This window comes from Cariama cristata, unplaced genomic scaffold (assembly GCF_000690535.1).
Source record: "Cariama cristata isolate BGI_N322 unplaced genomic scaffold, ASM69053v1 scaffold29721, whole genome shotgun sequence".
NCBI lineage: Eukaryota > Metazoa > Chordata > Aves > Cariamiformes > Cariamidae > Cariama > Cariama cristata.
The window spans coordinates 1-12,666 of record NW_009601429.1 but is presented as its reverse complement, the minus strand read 5'-3'; the positions used below and the strand labels follow the sequence as shown (position 1 = coordinate 12,666).

The 12,666-nt window shown below is 40.1% G+C and overlaps 2 protein-coding genes across 2 annotated transcripts; one reads left to right on the top strand and one right to left on the bottom strand.

Moving 5' to 3' along the window:
* Nucleotides 1-348: 348 nt before the first annotated feature.
* RBM48 (RNA binding motif protein 48) lies at nt 349-3,372 on the top strand (the record flags this gene model as incomplete). Its single annotated transcript, XM_009710459.1, has 4 exons — nt 349-539; nt 671-816; nt 1,738-2,273; nt 3,286-3,372. Coding segments are annotated over 4 exons (960 nt in total), but the record flags the coding sequence as incomplete, so codon positions are not given.
* Nucleotides 3,373-3,767: 395 nt separating this feature from the next.
* Nucleotides 3,768-12,388, bottom strand: EFCAB1 (EF-hand calcium binding domain 1). Its single transcript, XM_009710458.1, has 5 exons — nt 12,238-12,388; nt 10,639-10,743; nt 8,153-8,304; nt 5,865-5,969; nt 3,768-3,818 (listed from the first exon to the last, which is right to left on the bottom strand). The coding sequence occupies exons 1-5, from the start codon at nt 12,296-12,298 to the stop codon at nt 3,768-3,770; spliced, it is 474 nt and encodes a 157-aa protein (XP_009708760.1). The 5' UTR covers nt 12,299-12,388.
* Nucleotides 12,389-12,666: the final 278 nt, after the last annotated feature.

The window sequence follows — 12,666 nt, the reverse complement described above, 5'->3', positions numbered from 1 at the left end:
TTAACTGGTTACTAGTCAGTCTTGCAAGGAAATTGGCTAGAGACTTAGAGATTTTACTCAGTAAATGGCGGTGCTGTGACCTGGTGCAGAAGAGTCAACTCTAATTTGTGTTCTGCTTTGAGTAAGAAGCTTGAGTTCAGCTCTTGCTCGGTGATGAAGAGGTCCCAGATAACTATGCACTTATGGCTCCTGCAAGAGTCCAAAGTCAAAATAGAGTACAGAGGGATTGTCAGCATCCTGAGAAGATTTGAGGGGCAACAGAAAACACAGAGAAAATTCCTTACTTTTGTAGTAAAGCAAGAACATGAATATTTTAGAATACTCTTTCTTTTTTTTTTTTTCCCCCAGGTTTATACTATCAACTTGGAATCTCGTTATTTACTAATACAAGGAGTTCCTGCATTAGGCGTGATGAAGGAATTAGTTGAACAATTTGCATTATATGGTGCCATTGAAGAGTATCATGCTCTAGATGAATATCCAGCAGAGCAATTTACTGAAGTTTATCTTATAAAATTCCAAAAACTGCAATCTGCAAGGTATTGGACAGGGCAATATCTGCCTCTTGCTGTCTTAATCTTTTACACCTTTTTTTATTTGCAATCTGTTAAGATTGTAGAGAGTTGAAGTAAAATCCTCAGTTTTGCCAATATAATTTAATTCCCTTCAGGGTGGCCAAGAAAAAAATGGATGAACGAAGTTTCTTCGGTAGTTTGCTGCATGTGTGCTATGCTCCAGAATTTGAAACAGTCCAAGAAACTAGGGAGAAGTTGCAGGACAGAAGAAAGTATATAGCAAAATCAACAAATCAAAGAGGTTTGTAATTAAATTTCCTATAGAATCTTAACATCTCACTTCAGGGGTGGGTGGGTTTTGGTTAAAGTGCCCATTAAAGAAAACACTTTTTATCTAGCTGTTTGAAAGATGCATTTTTAAGTACCTCTGCGGCAGAATGGAGACATTTTTCAATATTTAGAGGGCTGCAGCTTTTTCAAAGCAACTTTTCATTTTTCGTTAAGACTAAAGTAAAGAAATGCTTAAGCTTTAATAATGAAGATTTTCTTCTCTTTTTGTTTTCTTTTTAAAATGTTATCAGAAATTTCAAGCATCAGCAGGAAATTTGGAATCATCTTTTCAACTCTTGTTACAGCTTATTCAGGCATGCCCAAAGGGACACTTTTGTGAGGAAGGTGACTTTACCAGAACCTTCAACAAAAAATTTCTCCAGCCTACGTACTGGCACTAGAGGAATGCTAAGACTGGACTGGGTTTGCAAAGGCTACTGTACTGCAGAGTTCCCAGGCAGCACTGAAGGCTGGGCAAGCTGAGAAATAAGCTGAGAATCAGCACAGGCTGCTCCTTTCTTGTGCTTATGTATTTGATCTTTGTTCGTTGCATGAGGATATTTAAAGGGAGTAAAATCACTGATTTTTAACATCAAAACATCTGTTTTTTCAATGTTGCAAGACAGCTTATCTGTGTTGAATTCATAACTGGAGGTAAAAATCACCCATTTGCAACATTAGGTATATTTTTCTTGTGTTCTGAAAAGAGCTGAAATACTTCTGCTCAGGGACTAGGCTGGAAAACTTTAGTTCAAAAGGTGCCACTTAGGAAGACAGAATCACAGAAAGGTGGCTGGGAATTAAATATCACTGGTATGGCTTCTGTGATTGTCCAGTGTTTTTTCTTATAATGACATGAAATAGTGAAGCTACTTTTTTTGTTGTTTTAAAGATTGCTTTGTGTTAAAGAAAGTAGAGGGGCCTAAGAAGACAGTCTCAAAGAACTCCGAGCGTGACTGTCTGTGGAGTACACCAGCATCATGTGCAGCCAGTAACTGGGATCCATCCTGCTTCACAAGTTCTCACAGAGTATCCCACAACACAGAGTATCCACCTGGGAATCATAGTCAGAGCCTGTTGACATTTCCCCAGTATGATAACAATTGTGCTGAAACTTCTGGGTACTTTGGTCAAAACACATCTGTAACTCTAAGTGTACATCCAGGGGGATGTACTCCACCAACTTCCTTAATGCAGCAAAGAATGGTTCGGATTGATAATGGAATTGATAGGTTTATGCCTCGTACAACTCGCCTGCAAGAACGTAAGAGGAAGAGAGAAGAAGGTAACAAGTTTTCCCTCATTGGAACGAGTGTGGAAAATGCTGAAGTCATTATTGGTCCACAGCTACCAGAAATACCTAAAGTGGATATGGACGATGATTCATTGAATACTTCAGCTATGTTAATTCGAAATAAACTGAAAGAGGTATGGGTTCTAAAGTTCTGATATTTTCATTTTCAAACATATATATTATGTGCTTGTTATCCATAAAAATAGAGACTCTCACATAATTTAAATTCAACATTTATTCAGTATTATTAGTTTATTTGCCACTTAAAGCTAGCGTTCTTACTATTTAACTCTTCCATAATGCAGGATATTGCAGGCCATTCTACTCCATACCTCTTACAGTATGCTTCAGGGAGTATAAATGTCAGTGCATGGTCCTAAATGATTTTTAGTAAACTACACTTTTTTTTTTTGACACGTGGGGAGGCATGCCAACTTTGCAGGTAGTCCTGCTGACTCCAGTGTGGTAATTCTATCTGGTTGCCAATTGAAAGGGAGTGAAAAATAATAAAGTCAGAGTTCAATGTAATTTTGCTCTGTAAAGCAAAGACATGTAACCATGTCTTAAGCTACATAACCCTTTGTGGAGGATATTAATCAATTAGCAGGTGAAACACTCCTGATATAACTTTCTCTTTAAATTAAGATATGAAAAAGCTCCCTTGACTATGACTAACTAGACTGAGTGGAAAGAGCTTATCTCCAGTCCAGATGCTTGATAAATAAGCATCCCTTATATTAAATACATTTCTAAAATATGTGTCAAAACACATGCTTTTGCTTTCCCTTCCCTTCCTGAAATACCTGAATTCAAAAAGCATACTAAACCTCTGAAAATACCTCTGGTAGGGAGAGAGGTGATAAGATATGTAATACTCAGTGATAGAGCATCTGAAATCAGTTTATGTGGTTAAAATACAACAATGGTACTGGTAACACTTCTGTTTTCTAAGTTTCACCTCTTGTCTGTAATGCTGCCTTTGGTGTTTTTTTTTTTCCCCCTTTTTCTGCAGGAAAGTCAGTTCAAGTATGATTATAGTAATACATCCTGCTCAACACTCAAATGTTAGAGCCATGGCCTTACTGTAAAACTAGATAAAAAAGGAGTGGTTACTGTTTACTAAGAATTTTTTTTTTCCCAATTTAGGTAGCAGATTCTGTTTCAAGAACATCTGTGGAAAAGCCAGAGACTAACTCAGCCAAACCACTTGAAAAGCAGAGAAGAAGAATATAGGTACTGCTGGCAGCATCTTCCAAGATTCCTTTTTTTTAAAGGATATAGTTTAAAATACTTTTTTTTAAAAAAGTAAAACTGTTTTATAATGTATTTCCAAGCAATTCCCTGTTAAAAAATTGTATCAATTTGTTTCTTAGAATTAAAAAACCAGTATAATACAATATTGTTGCAGTCCTGTCCTGTGTACCTCACACTATAACATATTTTGTAATGCATTGAAGAACTATATTTAGGTAGAAGTAAATTCTGTTTATTCAGTAGCTTTTACAGTAAAGGAATACTGAAACTTATTAATAGTTTCAAATTGCTCCTATTTTTACTATACCATGAAGAATGGTGAAAAAACCAAAACACAACCCTCTTACAACAGTATTCCAGTATTCCACTTGGAGTTACAGTTTACGAGTTTCCCGGAAGGTTTTCTGTTCAAATGCCATACTGCTCTGTTAAAAAAAAAAAAATTTCAGTTAACTAAAAGATTTAAATTTAGTCAGAAAAGATGCTGAACTGAAATGTGTAAGCAGTAAAAGTCCTTACACCTAGGATACCTCTTGCTTTTTAGCTTAGGAAAGGTAAATTCCATAGCATTAATGATGTCATCATCAAGAGAACAGTCAGAACATTCAAAGTTATAATTGAAGGGGAAATTCAAATTGTAACGGCTCAGCAGTGGTATGGTGTGACCAAGGAATGATCTGGCATGGAGGACAAGGTGCCCTAGCTGCAGAATGAGTTAAACTGGCTGGAAGTAGGAATGTGAGAGACTGGGCAAAGACTGGGATGACTTAATGTAAAGGAGTGAAATTTCCCTTGGTGATGAGATAAATATCCGCAGGATTGTGTTGCAAGAATCCTGGAGTGGGAGCGCTGAGGGGCCACCTTTGGGCAGCAGAACTGGTGCTGGGGGGGATGAACCTAACACTGGGTTCAGGTGCCCCATGCTGACACTCACAGGATTGGTGCTGGTGCAAGCATACACAAGGAATTGGCTCGTGGTGCATCTTTGCAGACTCCTCGTAGAGCTGCTCATGGTGGTAGGACTCTGTCCAATACATTGTTCATTACATTTGTTAAATATTTTTTTTTAAGTACAAATGAGTGTTTAATTTGTGTCAAGGGGTACAATTAAAATTTCCCAACATAACTCCACTTGGAAATCTAGTACATTATGAGTTTTCTTCATGTAAAGCTCATAGCCAAAATCTAGTTATTGCTTTTAGGGCTTGAAAGGACATATAAATAGAGTTCTCTTAACAGTGAAACTAGAGACCTAGTAAAAAGGCAACAGTTAAGTCAGGTACAGAACAGAGGGCACAAATATTGTAATCAAGAAATAAGCTGAGTTTTCCACCTGTTGCCATGATTAGCCTGAATTGTGTACCTGCTTTATCACCAACACTGACAGAAAACAAGTAATTTTTCTGTCTGATTAGGGAACTTAATGTTGTTCAGAAACTTTTAAAACCTTTTCACTGGTGTAAAAACCAGCGTACTTACTTACCTGGCTTTTCCCAAACCCCTGAAAGTCTTTTCACAGCCTGACAGGAGGAGTCTGGTGTTTTGGAAACAGCTGCTTTGCTGCTGACGCAATCTAATAAAGCCTGCAATCATGGCTACAAGACTCTTTCTTCCTGTCCTCCAGCCTAGCAGGCAGGTGAGCTGGCAGGAAGTGTAGGCTTCCAGCAAATGAAAACTTGCTGTGTTCTCAGTAGTCTCACACAGCTTTTCTTTTTCTAGAAATCACTGCGTGTATTTTGGAATTTTGCTTTTCCATCTCTATGAAGGCACAACTTTCAGTATTTAAAAATGACATGCAGTTCAAATAGAATTATGATTATTGGATTAGGAAAAAAATTATTCTTTATTATAGAGTAGAAACACTCTCCACAGTTGACCTTAATACTGAGGAAATGAGCATGTTCTAAATTACCATCTTCCAAAAAAATAATTCTGAATTGAATTAGATGTATTGCTAATAAATAAAGCCCAGTTAGATGTAATTAAAAACCAGCAATGCCACACTCTGAGATGAAGAACTCTCAAGGTATTTCCAGAAAGTTACCAGCTTCTCCCAAAAGAAGCTGTAAGTGAGGTGATGGCAGTGTTGCCAGTGGCACTGAAGAAAGAAAAAGAAAAGTTGTACTTCTGGAGATCTTTCAGATAAACAATTCAAGAGAACAGTCTCATTTTCTTACTCTTGAGAGGGTGCTCATTGAGGATCATTCATTATATTGCTGCCCCAGGACAGACAGACATCGAGTAACAGTGCGTTCTTGTATTCTCTCGTACCAGCCTTTGACTGTATAAGGAAACATCAGTGCTGTGACAGGTAGATATGAATTCAGCATATGCCTGTCTCACAACTGAAGCATTTATCAGTTGACTTCAGCAGGCCCCATGTAATGACAGTTAATACCATAATACCTACATCTCCCTACCAATAGTACAGAGAGTACTGCACATTTTCTTTAAACTTAAGGTTGACATACCTTTATGTCTGGTAAACATGGTCCAAAGGCTTCTAAGAGAAGATTTTCATCTCTGACTGCTTTTTCAAAGTCCATAAAAGAAAGCTTGCCATCGTGATCATAGTCCTACAAGAGGAAGGGAACTCTTCAGCAAAGGATGGTTACTTGTAGTAATTGTAATTTTGTTTAACAAACAGGTGTTTTATTGACATGGATTCTATTTTTAGTTAGATTGCATGCAAAAATAATTATCTTTGAGCCATCAGTCTCTTCTCAGACAAGATCTGTATCATTTGCCTCTACCTAAGGCATAAAAGGTGGAGCAAGCTCAACCATCTCGTACAGCTTTGCTAACAGAATTCCAGAGAAGGCAAAACTTTAACACAGGAAGAGGCTGAGCTGAGAATTGCATGGACAAATCTCAAGCCCAGTTACACTGAAGATAAATTAAAAGTAGGAGACCTAAAAGTAGGAGAAAATGTTAGAATATATTCTGCATATGTATTTACATCATGAGTGTATCTACATCCTATCCATGAGCCTGGAAATACTTTAGTGATTTCTACAGTAGGCATACTTCTGCCCTGTCTTTCTCACATACAGCACCCAGAAGCATATGGTGGAATATGCTGATGCCAGCCCACTTTTTTTGTACTGCAGAATCTCAGCATAGCAGAATAGTCCTCTGGGGGTGGAAGAAGCATCCTTGTGTTTTTAATATTTCTGCAATTTGAAAACCTTGTGTTTCTACTGATGTGGCAGCTTGGAACACCAACAAACACTATGGTGAGCATAAGTACTTCTTTAAACCATAAAGGCTTTAAGTGAAGATTGATGGGTGGATATGATACTGTTCAAGGCACAGGGCCAAACCAAAATTTTCTGAAGATCAAGCTATGGAACCATCATAGCTGGTGAACATGCAGGGAGTACAGGTTCTAAGGGCCAGAAAAGCAGAGGCAAGGAGCTACGTAGATGGAGATTCCTGAACAGAAAAACCTGCCGCTGGATGCTTAAGAGAAACAGAAGCGGCTGGGTATCCTCTACCTTTTACACTCCCCAGGCACAAGGGAAAGCAGGGGAGGAGCATATTCATTACAAATACTTCTAAGTATGAAAACGGTAGGTATCACGGGACTGGACGTATGCTTAGTCACAGTGCCGTGGTAGCTACAGGCAATTGCTCGAAGAGTAATTTTTCCTTCTTTGAGTGACGGACTCCACAAATGCATCTTTGGATATCTAATAGTTGTTTAGTTATTTGAGATGGGCAGCAATATCCTACTTGGACAACTGCCCAGCAGCCAAATCAGATCTGGACATTCTTCAAACACGTATCAAAGCTTTATTAAATTCTCATGGAAAAGCTGAAACAGGATTATGTACATGATTAGTTTATCCTATGTTCTTACATATATGAAGATTCATTATGTCTAGAGCATAGTGCTTGTACTTGGACTAGCACAGCCCACTTATCAACTGCCAGAACACGAGGGTGTTCATTTTGGATGCAACATGCAGGAAAGCTGTGCACGTAAGTGCTCCAAAGATGAGCAAATTGCCGAGTGATAGCTTCCTTTCTGCGTGAGACTAGACTTGGCATTGTCAAGAACTAAGGGTAAGATGGACCTTTCAGCTGAGGGTGTGCAACAGGGATCACTTTGAAAAATAGAAAATACGGGGTTAAATAAAAGGAGGTGGGATTCAAGACTGGTGTTCAAAAAAATCTTACTTAAAACCACCATAGGAGGGGAGGTTCTATTTCTTGATGTGATGAAAATGTTGAAACACAGTCACTGGCTTATCTGGACAGCCTAGATTAATCATGGTAAGTCAAGCTTTACATTAATAACCTTGAGGTTATTATTCTTATAGAATATATAAATTGGATAAAGACATTTCATGATCAATTGATAAAACACAAATGTACTTAATAATAAAGCTACTGCAGATGCCTAACACAGGAATAAATACAGCTTACGCTTTTGAATTTTCCACTTTTGTTTTGACATGGCATGCACATGTGTGCATGGACACATGCATATGCTATTTTATACATAAAGTTTATAATACATTAACATAATAAATTAACAGTTTCATGTGAGGATACTGGACTGGGACTCATTAGATCTGGATTATATTTCTGGCTTTCCTTAGGAGACTTGTTTATCTCAAGTATGTAACTAATCTGTGGCTTAGAATCCCCCTGTAAATCAGACACAGTATTTTGTTACCTCATAGGAATGATCTAAGTTTCAGTTAAGGAATGTTTGAAAGACACTCAAGTATCACAACAAGTAAGTACTTGCCATTTTCTTCAGTGCTATGTCTACCAAGTCCTTAATTCCCTCATCAGGATCTTCTTCTGATGGTTGTTTGAGAAGGCTGTTTTTCAGCATTTGAAACATTTCCTCTCTTGAAATGTATCCATCACCATTCAGGTCGTAAACCTCAAAACAGTCTTTTTGAAAGATAAATCAATTTAAAGTTCATACAAACTATATCACACACCATTAAAGCTGCCTGTTACCTATAGACAGAAAATGTGAATTGTATGTTGTACAGCATATCTGTTGAGCCACATTTATCATATATAGTATTTATATATGAAATATATGTATCACATTTTGATACACATACTAGTCAATTATTGCCTACTTACCCTTCATAGTTAAAATCTATTTCTGCTCAGATAAATCTTCAGTTCACAGAAACCACACTAACTTACAGATCTTAACTTCTCTAAAATTGTCTATTCAGAATATAAACAAGGTTCTTGTTTAGAAGCCCAGTTTCCCACGGCGGGGACCAGCTGTCTGTACGAGAAGGACTTCACACCTACAAAACACATCCTTGTTATTTCAAAAGCTGTCTTAGAGAAGTAAAGGAAAAGGAAGAATGAGCCGTACTACCATGGAAAAGACAACCGAAGCATCCCTTAATGCAAAGAGAAAATCCCTGTAACGGAGTGTTTTAAGTAGCAGTCTCTGCTTAATTCCTCTTCCAAATGTTTCCATCTTCCTGGAATCAGAAATCTATGACCATAATAAACTTCAGTACCCTTCACAAAACTTATTTAAACAAAACTCTTCAGGTTGGAACACAACTATGGCCTACAGTGAAAAATCATACTGGCATCCACTTATGACAGACCACACTGTGTATCACTACACACTAGTAGATTCTATAGTGCTTACAGCCGGGCTGCATATTTTGCTGCTTGTGGTTGTACTGACATACTGAATTACATCCTGGGCACACACCCTAGTGCTGTGACATCCCAGGCCACTTTCCAGATTAATTTATGTAGTGCATTGGGGATGGCTTATGCTGCAACCTGAGGACTATGGAAACGACATGCTGTCATTCTCCTTTTTCTATTACACTTTTTTCCCCACATGCCCTATTTTTTTTCTGCTTCTTAAAATTCTAAAGTTCTTTTTTCTCTCCTATCTTTCTCTATCATTACTGTGGAGGTTCTCGTGACTATCAGACTCAGTTTTTCCATCTATGCTTCCATGCTGAAGAACTACTGGAATAACTGCTGCTGTGTTGACTTGGAAAGGCTGGATTGATGGGCTGAGGCCAACAGCATGAGGTTCAACAGGAACAAATGCTGGGTCCTACACTTCAGCCACAAAAACCCCATGCAGCGTTACAGGCTGGGGGAAGAGTGGTTAGAAAGTGGTCAAGCGGAAAAAGACCTGGGGGTACTGGTCAACAGCCGTCTGAACATGAGCCAGCAATGTGCCCAGGTAGCCAAGAAGGCCAATGGCATCCTGGCCTGTATCAGAAACAGTGTGGCCAGCAGGACCAGGGAAGTGATCGTCCCCCCTGTACTGGGCACTGGTGAGGCTGCCCCTCCAGTATTGTGTCCAGTTTTGGGTCCCTCACTACAAGACAGACCTTGAGGTGCTGGAGTGAGTCCAGGGCAACGAAGGTGGTGAAGGGCCTGGAGCACAAGTCTGATGGGGAGCGGCTGAGGGAGCTGGGGTTGTTCAGCCTGGAGAAGAGGAGGCTGAGGGGAGACCTGATCGCTCTCTACAACGACCTGAAAGGAGGGTGTAGCGAGGTGGGGGGGTCGGCCTCTCCTCGCAGCCAACCAGTAACAGGACAAGAGGGCATAGTCTGAAACTGCACCAGGGGAAGTTCAGGCTAGAAATGAGGAGGCATTCTTCCACAGAAAGGGTCGTTAGGCATTGGAATGGGCTGCCCAGGGAGGTGGTGGAGTCACCATCCCAGTAGGTGTTTAAGAAAAGACTGGAGGTGGCACTTAGTGCCATGGTCTAGCTAACATGGTGGTGTTAGAGCAAAGGTTGGACTCAATGATCCCATTGACGATCTCATCGATGATCTCATCGATTCTGTGATTCTGTGTCCCCATTGTGCCAGTAAATGAATGCTGGCACAGGCCTTGGTTGGCTTGAGACTGTGCTATTTAGCCAGAATCACCCCGGAGCTACATCTGCTTCTTTCTAATTTTGTGTGTGAATACAAAACCACATATTCTGTCAAAACTGTATAGTGTAGAACAAGCTTCAGTTCAAATGCTAGTTTTTGTAAGCAACAAAGTAAGGTGGCAGCTAGGATAACGGCAGTTTACATAGGAAAACCTCTGCCTCAGAGAAGCCATTTCAGAACTCAGTTTCACTGCATTAAACTATACAGAAGAAAACTCTTCAATTACCAAATACTTTATAAAAGAAACCACTAAATTGTAACAAAAGCAATGTGTAATTTTATAGTAATGAATTCAATGATTACTACTAAATACTAGCATACAGACAAATCTTACATTTAATCCTTTCTTCCAGTGTCCCCCGAAGAAATACTGATAAGCCTTCCACCCATTCCACCACACTGATGCAGCTATCGTTGTCTCTATCAAATGTGCGGAACACTGGGAAGTATATTAGATACATTTTAAATTTATATAATAGGGAAACACAAACAAAGGAATATTTTCTTAAGGTCAATGAAAACATAAACCCGTATTTTTTCTGAAGATGTTTCTCTGCTTTCACCAAGGTATGTTTACCCTTCTTGAATCTTCCTAAGATGTAACAATGAAGGGGATTTTGCCCCTCAGTTTACTGTTCTTCCACTCCAGAATCCTGCTGGGATAAGGCATTTTGTTTGATCTGTTGCTTTCCCGACTTAACGACTACAGGAAGTATGCTTCCATGCAGAGGTAAACCAAATAAACCCTTACACTAAAGCATATTTGCATACAGAAGGTTTTAATTACTAGGTTTTGTCTCAGAAAATCTTGGAGAAAATAATCATAGAAATAATACGTAAATATTTTAAATATACAAAGAAAAATAACCTCCTTCTGTCTTTCATGTACCAAAATCTTTTTTCTCCTCCCTTCCCTGAAATAAGAAACTTTTAATCTTGCAGCTTCACTATTCATACAGCCTGTAATATAGTACTTCAAACCCAAGATACAATTCAAAGCATCAACTAACATCTATAATAATTAATATTTCAGAATGTTAATTAGTAAGTTGGCTACAGGAACACCTCTACACACAGTGCCAAGCATTTTGGAATTGGAAATCAATAGGTTTGCTTTTGCTAACTGAAATCAGCCCCCTCATACGTAAGCAGTAACATAATTTTAAAGAATGTGTCCATGTAAGGTTTTTCCCAGATACACTTGACTTGTTGCATAAAATGGCAAAACGTTTTTTTTTTATGGCATTTAAATACCCCTTCTGCTACAGAATAGGAGAAAGTTGAACCAAGGGATGGCTCTTGGCAGCCTAAGATTGAAAAGAATGGCAGACTCCTGCCTCCTCCACAACCTCCTCTAGGCCCCTGTACGTTAGAGATCACTCATGCAACTTTCACAGCAACTGCAGTTGTGGTCCTCATGTTATGAAATCACTGTTTCTTCAGGGAGTTATTTGGCTCAGGACTCTCATCTCCCTGTTTGTCTGCCTAGTCCCTTCAGAGCTGTCACAGCACCTCTATTCCAAAAGTTACCTGCTCTAACAGAACGCCTTTCTGGGACCCCCAATCCCGGGACCGAGCTGTCCACCAGCAGCAGTGACCGCAGCTCCCGGTGGAACCACCGGAGGAAAGTGACACCACGCTGCCCTCTTCTGTCACGACTCTACAGCGACTGGGATAGAAACAGCCACAGGATAGCACTACAACTGCCTCTCTGGCTGGTCTCCCTAGTACATGAGCGTGAGGTACCCTGAACTAAGGGAAAACTATTCCGCATAAAGAAAAAAAATACATCCTTTACTCAGCAGCTCCTGAGCCCAACTCTTCCTTTGCTGTCCTTGCAGCGACGAGATGGAAGTATTTTGTCTAGGCATGCTTATCGGGTCAACAACGTAAAACTAAAATCTTGGATCTTTTTTAGACCTATCAGTCGCACCTCTGTCCATGATGATGTCATCCGTCATGCCAAAGGCGCTGTGCAGAGCGTTTCTGAACATGTTACGGTCAAACCCGGCCGCAGCAAAGCGGTTGCTGGACTCGGCCACCAGCGTGTCGAAGAGCTTGATCAGACATTCCACTTCGCCTTTATTAACTGCCCAGTCAAAACACAAGTGAACATGCTTTGTAACTTAAGCTGGTGAAAACACCCGGCAGGCACGGGGAAGCTACAGGGCCCAGGCGCCTCAGGTGTTAGCCGGTAAACCGATGCCCCCACAGCCCTCCGTCCTGTACCCGCTGTTCCCAAGGGGGCGGCGGGAGGTCCCCCCGGGAGGGGTGGGTGGGTGGTGAACAGGCCCACAGACTGAGCACAGGGACAAGGGGAGGCGGCCGGGAGCAGCGAATGCCCCTCGGGCAGCGGCGCAGG

Coding starts and splice junctions, on each gene's coding strand:
- EFCAB1 (XM_009710458.1), bottom strand. CDS start 12,298: ATGTTCAGAAACGCTCTGCACAGCGCCTTTGGCATGACGGATGACATC. Junction 8,305..10,638: donor ACTGGAAGAAAGGATTAAAT/GTAAGATTTGTC, acceptor TCTTTCAAAAAG/ACTGTTTTGAGGTTTACGAC. Junction 5,970..8,152: donor ACATAGCACTGAAGAAAATG/GCAAGTACTTAC, acceptor TTCCTCTTGTAG/GACTATGATCACGATGGCAA.